General features: G+C 40.0%; 2 protein-coding genes across 2 annotated transcripts; one reads left to right on the top strand and one right to left on the bottom strand.

Annotated features, from left to right (window-relative positions):
• Positions 1 to 282: 282 nt before the first annotated feature.
• Positions 283 to 2,650, top strand: SERLADRAFT_471026 (uncharacterized protein; the record flags this gene model as incomplete). Its single annotated transcript, XM_007319886.1, has 3 exons — positions 283 to 443; positions 2,254 to 2,326; positions 2,381 to 2,650. 3 exons carry the CDS (start codon positions 307 to 309, stop codon positions 2,537 to 2,539), a joined length of 369 nt encoding a protein of 122 aa, XP_007319948.1.
• A 73-nt stretch (positions 2,651 to 2,723) lies between these two features.
• Positions 2,724 to 3,093, bottom strand: SERLADRAFT_439487 (uncharacterized protein; the record flags this gene model as incomplete). Its single annotated transcript, XM_007319885.1, has 4 exons — positions 2,724 to 2,738; positions 2,798 to 2,825; positions 2,875 to 2,973; positions 3,035 to 3,093. The coding sequence occupies 4 exons, from the start codon at positions 3,091 to 3,093 to the stop codon at positions 2,724 to 2,726; spliced, it is 201 nt and encodes a 66-aa protein (XP_007319947.1).
• Between the last annotated feature and the right edge of the window lie 11,824 nt (positions 3,094 to 14,917).

Raw genomic sequence — 14,917 nt, 5'->3', positions numbered from 1 at the left:
TCAAAATTCACACTTCTGGAGTTCAAGAGCATAGTGTCAGGTCTGTCGTTGTTGCTACAGATAAGCTATTCACTAAATTCTTTCACAATTATATTCTCTATACTATATTCTACATCTGACAATTTTCTAGCTACCTGTACAGTGATCGTTGAGCCTCTGGAGGCCCAAGTGCATATCTCTTACCGGTTGCATCCGGTGTCCAACGATAGTATCCTATGAGTTAGTGTGCAGGCGGACTTCAGCGGAGTGTATATTTTTGGGAAGAACCCGAAGTGTCTGGGAGAGACTAGTCAACCCTCAACCAACATGCGGCACCATATTCCCAAGGAGCAGAAGATACTAGTGTACAAATTGTCTTGCATCCATGGCCTCTCGGACAGACATGTTAGCCATTACCTAGGAATCAGTCAACGGACCATCAGGTGCATCCGGAAGACCTTCCGGTGTCATGCACCAAAGTTGATTGGTAGCATGGACAGGTGTCAAGAATGAAGTGAATATTCAAAAAGACTCGCCTTTGCGCCACACAGGCATAGTGCCACGTGAAATAGTAATTAATATTGCCTTTTTCGAACTTGTGGCTGATCAGCACCACCTCTATTAGGCAATCCAGTTGCGTTCACCTTTGCTTTTCCATTCGGTACTTTTGGCATTTTGGCATTTTGGCAAATTTTCGTGTCGCCACTGGCTACACATTGCACCCTCGCTTTTGTCGCCCTCCCTTATTTTTTTTTCTTTACTCAGTCCCACCACGGGACCCTTACTCTCTTTTTTATTCTCACCCAACGGTCGCTTCTGGATCCCTATTCTGGTTCACCTCCTTGTCACCTCCACCCTCCTCCTCATCTTCTTTGCTCCCCCACCATATCTGATGTCACCACTTTCTATCCATTTCCGTCGCCAATCCATCAACCACCACGTGCCGCTGCTGATATCAGCAAAGCCCCGGTGGCCGGTCCAAATTGGGCAAAAGGTCCATCTTCATGACATCAATCTTCCATCATATACCATCAAAACATCGGTCGCTTGTCTCGCCTGGTTGGAGCGTGGGTGGGTAGTTTTTGAGCTGGAGAAGGTTCATCCCCTTGCGTCGCTCATGTACATCGCTGTCCCATTCACTTGGGTACACTTATCTTTTGTCCATCGTCTTTGCTACAGCTACACCTACCACACGCTGCCTGGGACTCACTTGTTCCAAATTGGAACTACTCCCCTCCCTCCCTTGTTTGACCAGGTGGTCCAGTACAACCAGTCCATTGGTAAGGCCATGGAACTGTGGATTTGGACTAGGTGGTGGACCGGTGGCTCCAGTTTCTTTTTTTCAGCAGAACATTCATTTACAGTGCGATTATTTTTGATTTTTGAATCATTTTTTATGGACACATATTATTTTAGAATACCTAACTGACAATAAAGGAACTGTGTTGATACTGATATTTTTTTTTTGCTTTGCCCTTTTTTACTGCATCTTCACATGACATCATGATTTTCTTGCTCTCTTTCTGCTATTGGACTTTACTTTATGGCTGTACAAACCTGTAACATTACTTACACAGCAATCATTGTTCTATCTCTTTCTTTTCCTTATTTTGACGATCTTATCCTGTACTACCTACGCAGGATTCATCAGCATACATTCCTTTCTTCATATTCTTTCTCATTCTTTTTTTACAGCTATACTGTGCATAGCCTCCCTTTCTTTTACTATATAAAACCCTGTGTTTTACCTTGTAAAAAAACAACAAGAACTCCAATTCAGACTTCTTCTCTAATCTCAAGCTCACTACTCTGCTACTTGTGATCCAGTGTGATCACAACACTTCCCATTGCTACCACTGTTAACTGCTGTCATCGTCACTTGTCACTTTTTGAGAGTAATTGTCATCCCTTTTGATTAGAGTTCTTCTGAGCACTACAGTCTGTGCGTCAGGAGTCTGCTATCACTGGGAACCTCGTTATCTTGTCATTCTCAAACCTGCCTTGTGCTACCATTAGCAAGGTAGTGCTTGTCTATACTCACCACAAAGCCCCCTATCTTCTACATTCCAACTATCCCTCCTCCTCAAAACCCACACCCATACATCTCTGGGTTTGACTTCGAAGGATTATCATACATACCACCCCACAAACAACCAGAGCACCCACTGTTCTAGGAGGCAAAGCCCATAAACAAGTTCCGTGGAATCTGGGAGGATTGTGTGTTGGTTTGTTTTGTGTGTGGTTTTCTAACAACAGTTCTCATCATCAACACCGGGATACTGGTGAAGTGGGACACCAACTAGCTTGTCAAGGACGGTCTTGTGCCCTTGATGGCTTGGAAGCGAGTGTCAGTTTTTTCTTTTATTCTTTTGATGTGCTGATAAAACAAGTTTTTGATTAGTTCCTTGAAGGCTGCATTGAAAGACAGCCTGATATGATCCTCTCAGAGTTTCTAGATACCAATTTTTTTCTTTGGCGAGCACTCCACCGAATAGTCTACACCAATTTTTTCAAAGACTTGGGCTATCACACTTATCACACCAGCCACACTTGGTACTGAGCCAAATATTCTAGTCTCCCTAAATTTTAGATTTACTACATTTTAAGCTCATTTGTAGTTCCGCTCTGTACACTAACTCATTGGATAGGTCTGTTGTTATGAAATCAGCTGGAAAACGAAACGCAACAAATTACAGCAATTTACTCGAAAATGAAATAAAATGATATCTGCCGAACCAAAATGATCATGCATTGAGTTTCTAGAATCAAAATAGTATAATATTAGTACTAGCAGACCAATAAAATATTGTGTACTTACCATAATAGCAGCATCTGAAGCATAATCTCTAAAATAAGGGTTAGCAAATATAAAGAGAATATGAGAAACAACCTTACCCGTTGCCAATCCTCCAGGAGGTCCTTGTAGAAGATGTTGAAGTCCACCTTGTGTCCAGTGGGATGATCTTGAACCCCATTTCTAGTCCACAAGCAGACCTGCAGAAGAGTCAGTTAAATTTATACATAGGGCCTTGCTGTAAAAAGTTCTTGGTGGTACTGGGATGGAGGTGGTATGAGGACAAGGAGATGTAGTGTGTCGTGCTGGGGCGGCAACATTTTGGGGAACTGATCACATGACCAGGATTCCATCCAGACTGTCGTCGAGACACCAAGACAAGTTGAAGTCAAGTTGAGTTCACGATCAGATCAGAGTCAAAGTCCAGAATCTCAATTGTTTTCAATCGTGAGAAATTTTTGATTATATCAGTGTATTTGTTTGGCAATCATACATTCACTGAGATTCAGTCTAATTCTAATTCTGTCATGTCATTTTTGACTGGGAAATTTCAAATTTCAACTTCAATAAATTTCCAGACCACTTTTCCCGGCCTGTATAGTCAGTGAAAAATGCCGAATCAGACATTCCACTTTTTTTTTCCTCATCTCTTACTTTCAATTTTTTTTCCTCGTCTCTTACTTTTGAGAGTGAGTACTACAGGCTGTGTGGAACATTGCTGATGATGCACAGCATTATCTTATATTCGTCCATGTAAAACCTATTACATGCAATTTTGGGGTCTAGGACTGCCCGGAGGGCGATGGTTGTTTAGAACAAGGGAAAACATATTATAAGAAATGTACTGAAGAATGTCACAGTCCACTTTGTTGCAGCTTATAATATAGCTGCCGAGAAGTCAATTTATGGTGCTCTAAATGCACTTTTAATGTGGCGCAACAGAAACTGTGAATTGCGCAGTACACAGACCTGGGTATTCAAATAGTATACATGTGCTCGCAGTACAAAGTTGCAACAATGCAATATATACAGACAGATGACCTGATGAGGCTGCCAGAAATTTGAACAACAGATTAGATACAAAACACTGCGAAAAGGTCAGACCAGACATCTGTCAGTATGATGAATGTGAATATAGTGATCGCATTCACCAGGCTGTTCTGCGAATTCATCCCGAGGATGCAGATAATACTAGCCTGGGACCAGTAGGCCCAAAATTTGAGATTACCAGTCATACTTTGTAATTACAATCCATAATTGCAACAATCAAATTCAAACACATTGACACTAGTGATGACACAAATGTGACAACTCGTATATACACCAACAATCAGAAGTCATGCAAAGCATTTGTCTTGCACATCGTGACAGCTTATGTTAGGATAACACATTTTTGGATCTTTAATTTTCATTCTCCTCTTTAACCTTTTACTGTAGTTTTCACACCCCGTGCCATGCGGCACTTTCCCTTTTGTTCAAACTCCACTTTCTCGCACTGTGCTGCCTTTCTTTCTATTTTAGATACAAGTCTCTCACGCAGTGGAGCTGGTCACACGGGCTGCGCCCTCTGACATTATCAGCAACTGCTTTAATCAACTGTACAGTACATAAGTACAAACACTCTGTATTAGTATATATACCTCAATAGATCCAGGAGACTCCTCAGCAAGTCCTCCTGTTGTATCCTCACAACTAACTTGTTGAAGCCTAAAGGGTAACCACTCCCTCATAAATCTCTCTATAGCTTGTCTGAGTTGTGCGCCGGAGTAACAAACTCTTGGTTGTAACAGTCTTACTGTTTGGAACGACGTCCACTTAACCCTGTGGTCCGGGTTTGCACACAGTGAGAGAGAGTAAAGAAGAGTGAGTCCTAATGTTACAACCAAAGTTTTTATACTCTGGCACACAACTCAGACAAAGCTTTATAGAGGAAGTGAGTGGGAGTGGTTACCCTCTTAGATAGGACCAAGTTAGTTGTGAGTAAACAACAGGAGAACTTGTTGAGGAATCTCCTTGATCTATTGGGGTATATATACTACTACAGGTTGTTTGTACATATGTACTATACAATTGATGGGGGCAGTGGCTGATGATGTCATGGGGTGTAGCCCATGTGACCAGCTCCACTGTGTGAGATACTTGTAGCTAAAAATAAGAAAAGGCAGCACAACGCAAGAAGTGGAGTTTGAATAAAATGGAAAGTGCCGCATGGCATCAGGTGTGAAAACTACAGAAGAAAGTTAAAGGGGAGAATGAAATTTAAAGGTCTGAGAATTGTGTATCATAACAGCCATAAATTTCCTCCACATGTTCTTATGTTTTTCAGAGGCTCTGTAGTTTAGGCCTTATGATGCAGTTCTCTCACAATAATTTCCTTTTGCTAGCTAATTTTCCACATGAAACTTCATACAGTACCTACATTACAAGCTACTTCTTATGAACTCTATTCTCTCTAATAGTGTTACAATAAACACACGACCTACTTATACTTTACTTTTCTGTACTTTTACTTTTCATTTCCCAAGTTGTGTGATTGATCACATGACCATTTATTTTATTTTACTTTTTAGACTTTTCATAGTGATGTGACACATCACCTGACCAGGGTCTAAAGTCAAATATGTGACTGGTCACACATTGGACATCAGACTTTAGACTTTACTTACCAACTATATAGTACCCCATGTATTGTAGTATATATACTGGACCAATACATAGGGAAGGGCCCAGCAAGTCCTCTCCTAGTATATACCAACATTAGTGAAAACAACCTCCCTCTCTTGATGAGTTGTACCACTATTCCTTTAAGTTGTAGCCTCTGTGGTGGTGCCCCAAGATAGTATCTTGTTGATGTTGTTACAGATAATATATATGTAAGTTGTAACTCCTGTACTCCATTCCTGCAGTTCAAATATCAACAAGTTCCCCCAACTTTTTACCAGTCCTCTTTTAAGTCTTCCAGGTCCTTCTCTGAAGGGTCTTTACTGCTCTTCTCTTTCATTGTCCACACTCCTCTTGTTTACTCTGTTGAGTTAGGGATCAAGGTCCATTAAGTAGTCTGGTACACAAGCTAAGCCGACTTCCAACCTTGTAATCTGTTCTGCACTTACTCCATAACTTTGTCCTCTGAACTCTGACAGCTCTGAAGGTCACGGTCCTGACAGTATATTTAAACTGGCACTTTCCAGGCCCTCTGTACTCTCTCCATGGCCAGACATGTACACAATATCTCCCAGGGCAACACTGAGTTTCACAGTTTTTCTACTCACCCAGTCCCTCCTGATTCTCCATGTACTGACCCCAGCCTCACATTCTCTGGTGCTTGCTCCCACAAATTTACCTTGTGGCATGGCAGAGAACAAGAATATAAAGGACCTCACCATAGCCCCAGCAATCACCTTGCTTGCCAGATCCTCCTAACAACCCCAATTGTGGTTCCACATGCACCAAAATCTGTGAGCCTGATACCTTTGATGGCTCTGACCCCCAGGAGCTTCATTGTTTATCAATGATGAAGATTGCCTGTTAAAAAATCACACACAAAACAAACAAACAAACAACCCTCCCAGATTCCATGGAACTTGCTTGTAGGCTAGGCCTCCTAGAAAGGTAGGTATTCTGGTTATTTGTGTGTCAGGCAACAAATATAAAGCTAGAACTAAGGAATAATATATTGGATATCTACTCCTTATACAATGAATTACAAATGTCAGACAGAAAGGAATAAAAAAATAAAGAATAGTCTAACCAGACAGTTAGCCAATAAGAAAAAGTGAAGGAATAGTATTGTAACAACCAAGAGTTAGTTACTCCGGCGCACACAGAAACACACTATAAGGAAGATGATGTGGGAGTGGTTACCCTTTGAGCTGCAGAGAGTTTGTTGGTTAACAACAGGAGGACTCGCTGAGGAGTCTCCTGGATCTATTGGGGTATATATACTACTACAGGGTTGTTTGTACATGTGTACTATACAGTTGATAGAGACAGTGGCTGATGATGTCATGGGGCCTAGCCCGCATGGCCAGCTCCACTGTGTGAGAGAGTTGTGTCTAAAATAAGAAGAAAGGCAATGCGGCGCGAGAAAGAGGAGTTTTGGACAAAAGGGGAAGTGCCACGTGGCACCATGTGTGAAGGCTAAAGTACAAGGTTAAAGCGGAGAATAAAAATAAAGGGAAGGTCCAAAAATTGTGTTATCGTAACAAGTATGATCTATCATAATTATCAATTGTGTGGGAGAAGTCTTTAATAGAGGATGTATGATTGGCTGGATCAGTAAACCCATGAGAAGGTGCTGAGTCACAGTCTGTAATGCTGATTAATCTTTTGCCAAAGTATTCCTGGGCATAGCCTTTGATCAACACTACGTCATTGGGATATCTCCTTGGGGATCGGAGAGGAGTCTCCTACGTTGTAAGTATGTGAGACATGGGTGTGAAAGGAAAATAAGAAGAAGAAAGATAAAAGCAATAGAGTACTGGCTGTGACTTCTAATCTAATAGCAAGAGGGGTGATGGGGAATGGGTTGGATAGCAACAACATGACAGGAATGCAATAGAAAATTTGATTCCTTACATTGTGAGGTGGTAAGCTTTATAATCCTTCAAAACAAAACCAAAATGGTGTGGGTTTGAGGAGAAGGGGTGGTTGAGAGATATAGACTTAGTATTAAACTGGATATCCAACTGGGACAAATTAAGACAAGCACTACTTTGCTAATTATAACACAAGGCAGGTTCCAGAATGATTAAGATGATAAGGATCCCAGTAAAAGCAGGCTCCTAACACACAAACTGTAGTATTCAGAAGGACTCTAATTGAAGGGGATAAGAGTGGCTTCAATAGTGGAAAAGGACGGCAATGACAGAATCAGTAAAATGCATGGCTGCTTGGTGGTTTCTTGAATATGCTTAATACATGCACAAGCTGTTCAAGCAAAGAAAGCACCAAGCAGCCAGATTGGAATCCAAGAAGAAAACAAATAGGGTCTTCTACTTAAAACCGGCTTGTGTCATCTTATAAGCAATTTTGATTTTGCTTGGAACAATAAAAACAAGTGTATTAAGCTGTACTAAGGAGGGAATAAATATTAAATCACAAAATAACTATGCAAAAAAAACGAGCTGAAAACATTATGACCAAGCACATGCATAACTCAAAAAGCAAAAAAAAGGCTGAGCAGGGAAGTATTAGTGTATCCACCACTTGTTTGACTTCAAACTCTTCTTCACCTTCCTGGGTAACTACCACTGGTCCAGGCCGGTCTATATGCTGTTCAGGCTGTTACAATCAAGACTTCAACATGACCATAATTCCAACTCTCAAGGGTGTTGCCACTATTGGTTCCTGTTTTCTATTGTTCCCAAGGATTATGAATAGAAGATCCTTCCCTACAGCTGAGGATTGTTATCAGGGTCAAAGATATAGTTGCTCAGATAACAGGGCTGAGCACTCCCGTCATGATGGTAGCAAGAAAATACAGAGTAGATTCAAGTTGTCCTATTGTACTATTGTACAGGGGTTTATATACTATGTTGGAGATTTGCATTCTTGGTTGCAGCTGAGTGTGACTACAATGGTATTGCAGACTGGTTATATCGGGAATGCAACCGGTGTAGATTAGCTAAGATTACATAACAATGTTGCAATCATTATTATAAGGCATCACTGATACCATCAATGCTTTCTACACTGTGTGAGGACCTTTCCTAGCCCTCTGTATATATTGTAATGCCCATCTTTGCTGTATGTTCCATTTTTTGAGGTAGAATAACATCTGTATCAAAACTTACTGTGCATAAAGACACCAACAAAAAGACCTGCCCAATCTGTTCAAGCCTCAAGAACTGGTGACCCATATGAAGTCCTGTCAGGTTCAAGTTGCTACTATGAAGGAAGACCATGAATTGAGCAAATAGCTCTATTGCGAGAAAAGACAAAGTGAGTCACTATATCGGAGAACAATAACTGACTAATTGATGTGATTAATGCACAGTGGTTCAACCAAGAAAAAGAGCTTACATTGGCTGCTGCTTGTAATCAAGGTTGATATTGTTTGTATATTTTGGATTCCTTGAATACTGATTATATGGCTGTATTGAAGCTGGGCCTTTGTCATGGCTGGTCCAAGAAAATGCAGACACTACTGCTAATAATTATGTGCCTTCAAATATTTTTGGTATATATGTATGATTAGTTATTTTATCACTGTTCTGATTATTGTTATATTCCAGCATCCTCCTCACAAGTTGATACCGAGTCAGATGCAACAGAACAACTGGAAATAGATAATATAAAAGTAGAATACCATTCAAGCAGTGGCCAAGCTGCAAACATCAAATGCTTTTCTGTGTCCACATGTGCAACATCTAGGAAGAACCACATCATTAACTCAAAGCCTTGGTCTCCTTTTGGTTCACATACTGACTTTGAATTTGCAGAGATTGCTCTTGAGGCTGCACTGAACAAGGATCAGATAACAAAACTAATAAATCTAATTCAGTGATGTTGGAAGAAGCCAGATTCATCCACATTGAAAAATCACACCAAGCTATATAAAGCATGGAAAGCCCTTTGTTATGATCAAGATCTCAATATGACCGTAATTTGACTTTCATGGGTATTGCCACCATTGGTTCCTGTTTTCTACCGCTCCCAGGGATTATGGATAGAAGATCCTTCCCTACAACTGAGGATTATTGTCAGGATCAAAGGTATAGTTGTTCAGATAACAGGGCTGAGCACTCCCTTCATGATGGTAGCAAGGAAATCTAGAGTAGATTCAACTTGTCCTATCCTACTGTTATACAGGGGTTTATATACTAAGTAGGTAGTGAATCCAAGCTCCTCTTCAAGTTGGGTTTATAAGTAGGAGCCAATAGTGTAAAAACCTACAGGGTTAAGGATGGGAGGTTGTAGTTCAGAAAAAGTATCCTAGGGGAAATAGTAATAATAGGTTAAGGATATATGACCATAAATATATAACTATAAGGAGTATCCTTGGGAGAACCATAATCAGCTGGTATAGGTTATGGCTGTGTGTCCAGGGAGGGAATAGAAGGATAAGATAACAGTACAAGGGTTGAGAGATAAGAGATAAAATGAGAAGATATTATGTGGGGAGATATGACAGTGATGCTGTAGGTGATAACCACTGGATAAGGAAATGTAGTCCAATAAGTAGAAAGAAATGTTAAAGGAAATGAGAGGTCATGGGAATTTGTAACACTGTTGCCCATGATCTCACACCAGTTTGCACCTTTATGTAGTTTTGGTGTTACCCTACTAATATGAATTTAGTTTAGTTTTTTAAAGTAATAAATTTAGTTCTTTTCCAAAATGAAGAGCATCAATTTGATGTCTATTTTTGGTATTTTTGAGACTAGATATTAAATCTATTAAATGATCCAGAGCTGGCACCATATTTTGTCTTTAAAGTTGAGAGACTTTCAAAATTTAATGGTTGGTCTTTTGTACAATTTTTTGATAAGCCATGGACAGCAAAGGATTTTTGGGATTTTCAAGCATGTTATAAATTTATATGTGGTAGGTAGTATTGTAATGCATATATTTATTATTCTAGTTGAAGCTTCCTGAAGGTGCAAAGCCATTTTTTTTCATATTGTATGTGGACAAGATAAAATTGTCTTTGTTTGGTTCTGCAAAAGGTTATCTGGTTGTTGCATATTGTGTAAATCTGCTAGTTGATATTTGCAATAGCATAGGTGTGGGAGGTGGTTGTTAAAATACACAATTTTTGGACCTTTGTATTTCATTGTCCACTTTAACTTTCTTTTGTAGTTTTCACACTGTGCTATGCAGCACTTTTCATTTTGTTCAAACTCCACTTTCTCGTGCTGCACTGCTTTCCTATATTTTTAGCTACAAGTCTCTCATGCAGTGGAGCTGGTCACACAAGCTACGCCCTATGATATTATTAGCCACTGCCTTTACCAACTGTATAATATACATATACAAATAGTCTGTAGTAGTATAAATACCCTAATAGATCAAGGAAACTCCTCAGTGAGTCCTCCTGTTATTTTCCCATAACAAACTTGTTCCTAACACTAAGGGGTTTACCCACTCCTATTCTCTCCCCCTCCTTAATAAACCTATGTGAAACTCAGCTGCTGCCCAAGAGGCTATAGAAACGACTATATTATTTACCTATGTGAAACTACAATAGATGTTAGTTTAAGGTGATCTCTAATAAATGTAATGTAACATACCTCAGCCACTGCCCAAGAGGCTATAGAAACGACTGAGGTATTTCTATACTAAACCCCCTACTACTTATAGTTGGAGGTGCTACTTGCTACAGTATAATGACTCCTAGGAGGACAATGGTTACTCCATGGAGTGGTGGCTATGCTCCATGGAGAACAATGGCTGCTTTGGCAGAGACTGGGTTTATCCGGTTTTGTCAACATGTAATGGAATAGTCAACTAATTATTAATGTTGATATTGACAAATTTGCAAGGTTAACTTTGATAGCTGAACTGTATTATACATTGTAAGGGTATTGATTTATTTTTCTCATACAAAACTCACATCTTTTGGGTCTCATGGAGACTTACTCTTTAATGACGGAAACTACTAGGGGTGTAACAAGCACAATCTTTGAGCATGTTGAGCCTCACTTCAAGTTATTGGCTGTTGTTTTATTGTACAATTCACCTTTTGCTTAAGGTTTTGGTAACTGTTACAATTGACATACCAGTACCTACTTACACTTCACCTTTTCCGTACTTTTACTTTTATTTTTCCAAGTCACATGACCAGTCATGTGACCATTTACTTTACTTTACATTTTCGACTTTTCATAGTCACATGACCAGTTATGTGACACAACACCTGACCAGTTATGTGACATAACACCTGACCAGTGTCTAGACTTAGCATGTGACCAGTCACATGCTAGACATCGGACTTTAAACTTTATTTACAACTGTACGGTACCTCATGTATTTTAGTATATATACAGGAGCAATACATGGGGAAGGACTCAGCGAGTCCTCCTGTTGTCTACCAACAGCTAACTTGCTGAAACCTAATGGGTAACCACTCCCACCTTTTCCTCTTCTTTTGAGTGTAGTGTTCATTGTGCTCCAGTGCCCCAAGACTGTGTCTTGTTGGTGTTGTCACAGTAACTCAGAGCATCAAGCAGCTGCTTGTGCACTGTTGTGGCATGAGATTCATATTGATGATAATTACTATCACGCACAAATAAAGGGTGGCCTCTATCCTTTGTACATTGTTTTTCATAGTGATCCTCAATCCAAGGACTTACCAGCTATGAGTAAGGAGGAATTTGTTGAGGCCTCGCTACAAGACATACATATATGTTACAATTAACATACCAGCACCTACTTATGCTTCACTTTTTGTACTTTTACTTTTCATTTTCCAAGTCACATGACCATTTACTTTACTTTACATTTTGGACTTTTCATAGTCACATGATTGATCATGTGACACATCATGTGACCTGTATCTAGACTCATCATGTGATTGGTCACATGCTAGACATCAGACTTTGAACTTTATTTACAACTATATTTACAACTATATAGTACCTTGTGTATTTAAGTATATATTGTATACTGGAGCAATACACAGGGAGGGACTCAGCAAGTCCTCTTCTAGTGTTGACCAACATTAATATGACAAGTTCTCTCTCTTAATGAGTTGTACACCTCCTTTCCTCCATTAAGTTGTTGTTGTGGTTGTGCTCCAATGCCCCAAGACTGTGTCTTGTTGGTGTTGTCACATATATATATATATGATGTAGTGAGTCCCATCATGTTATTTTTCTATCATGTTGCTTCAAATTGACTTGGTGGGGATATAACAGTCCTTGTTCAAGCATTCTGCCAAGAATTTATACTGCCCCATCTGTTGCAGTTCAGACATCAGTGTAAAATTGAAGGTGTTGCACCTCCTAGATAATGTAAGTTTATGTCATTATGACTATGGTTGTCTAACCTCACATTTTCCAAAAATCCAGCTATCCATATTGATCCTGCAGGTAATCTATATTTACCTGGCCCTATCAGCATAACTGGTCCTCATTTCCGGTGGTCTACAAGCACTCATACAAGCAATGCCTTTGAGCACGGGCTCTATTTAGTGTGCTACTAAAGGAAATACAGAGAAGCCTGTACCTACAGGCAAAGTGTATGTCTTTGCAAGCATCACCATGCAGATACTTTTCTCAAAAAAGACAAGATTGAGCTGTTAAAACCTGGCCTGCTAATTATCAGTATTGGGCCAAATAGTGACACAGTTCTTGATTGCTTTGGATTGGAGGATGAGGTCTTAATACTCCTTTGCAAATTGATTACTACTGTACAAAGTGGTTACTGGGAAGCAGTGCTAAGATCTCCAAAGTGGAATCTCACATACAAGCAGGCCTCAAATCTCATAAAGGCTCTTTTGACGGACTTACAAGGTACTATAGGGGTCCAGAATGAAGTAAAAGTTTGTGGCAGTTCATTTCTCTTGCTCATCTTTTCACACTGATTCATTCTTTAGTCACAATCAATACTTGGACTTGCATTGAAGATTATTGGTACCCTGGTACTGCTATATATTATGTACAAGTGCCGGCTGTACATGTAGGAACTACTTGTCATATGTTTTAATTTCATGCTTGAGTCGGACATTGGGCATGCATGATGTGTATACAAGTCTTGTTCACAAAACCAGGTGGATATAAAGCAGAATAGAGAACAGAATGAATCTATTTTACCCACTCATTGACTAGCACTCAAATTACTCCTCATGTGAAGGTCAAGCTGGCCCGCTCTAGCACAGTTTTCTTACAATAACAAACAATACTCTGCCACTGGAAAAATTACCCAAAAGAGAAACACATGTGGGGACCCAATGTAATAACCAAGAGTTTGCTCTGGCGCACAACTCAGACAAGCTGTGGTGAAGTGAGTGGGTATGATTACCCCCTAAGATAGGTCCGAGTAAGTTGTGGGTGAACAACAGGAGGACTCACTGAGGAGTCTCCTTGATCTATTGGGGTTTATATACATTTACAGACTATTTTTACATACTGTATGTACTATACAGTTGATGAAGGCAGTGACAAAATTATAAGACTAGAATAAAAGACTCAGTCTTTGAATGATAGACTAAAGTGTAAAATCATCAGGAGAATGAGTAAGTACGAGTTCACGGGAAAATCCAATGTCAGGAGAGGAAGAACTTTCCCGTGTGTAAGAAAAAGTTCTCACGTGCATCCTACGACAGTGGAGGTAGGATTATCTCTATGTGCAAAACATCCTATTCACTACACCCCCCCTTGATCCTAGCGTAGACCAATGTTGTAGGAATGCTTGTCGGTTTTGGAACACGGGAGACCTTTGGTAAGCATGTCAGTTGGCATGTCCTCAATTGGACAGTAGCTGACATCCATGATCTTATCTTGTATAGTTTCTCTGATGTGGTGATATTGGATATCAATGTGTTTGGTGTGTGCATTGTAGGAGTTGGATTTTGTTAATGTGAGTGCTCCTTGGTTATCGGTGTAGATAATTGTGGGTTTGGTTTCTAGGTCGGGGTCAACATCAGCTATAAGCAATTGTAGCCATATGGCTTCTTTGGATGCAGAGGTGAGTGCGATATACTCAGCTTCTGTGCTGGACAGAGCAATAACAGGTTTTTTTTTGCATTCCAGGATATAAAACAGCCATTGTATAGAAAAACATATCCGGATATCAAGTGACAATGAGGCTGTGAGGCCCAATTGCTGTCCGAAAATCCAAGGAGTCCGTCAGTGTTCCCGCCTAGAGTGAGTGTTTTATGCTTTGTCCCTTTTATGTACCTTATAGTTTGTTTTACAGCCTCCCAGTGGATGGGGGCAGGGTTGTGTGAAAACTGGGATAGGACGGATACAGAGAACATGATATCAGGTCTGGTACCTAGCGATATGTACATCAGTTTACCAATGGCCTCACAATAAGGTACATTGTTCATTTGGTGTTGTGTTTTCTCTGATGTAGGCATCTGATCTTTTAATAGAATCATACCTGATTCCACTGGCATATTGAGAGGTTTCAAATCTTGAAGACCAAAACCTTTAAGAATGGAGTCTATGTATGCCATTTGGTTGAGTGAAACAGTGCTTC

Source organism: Serpula lacrymans, assembly GCF_000218685.1.
Source record: "Serpula lacrymans var. lacrymans S7.9 unplaced genomic scaffold SERLAscaffold_9, whole genome shotgun sequence".
Lineage (NCBI taxonomy): Eukaryota > Fungi > Basidiomycota > Agaricomycetes > Boletales > Serpulaceae > Serpula > Serpula lacrymans.
The sequence above is the reverse complement of the archived record's forward strand: the minus strand, read 5'-3'. Positions and strand labels throughout refer to the sequence as shown.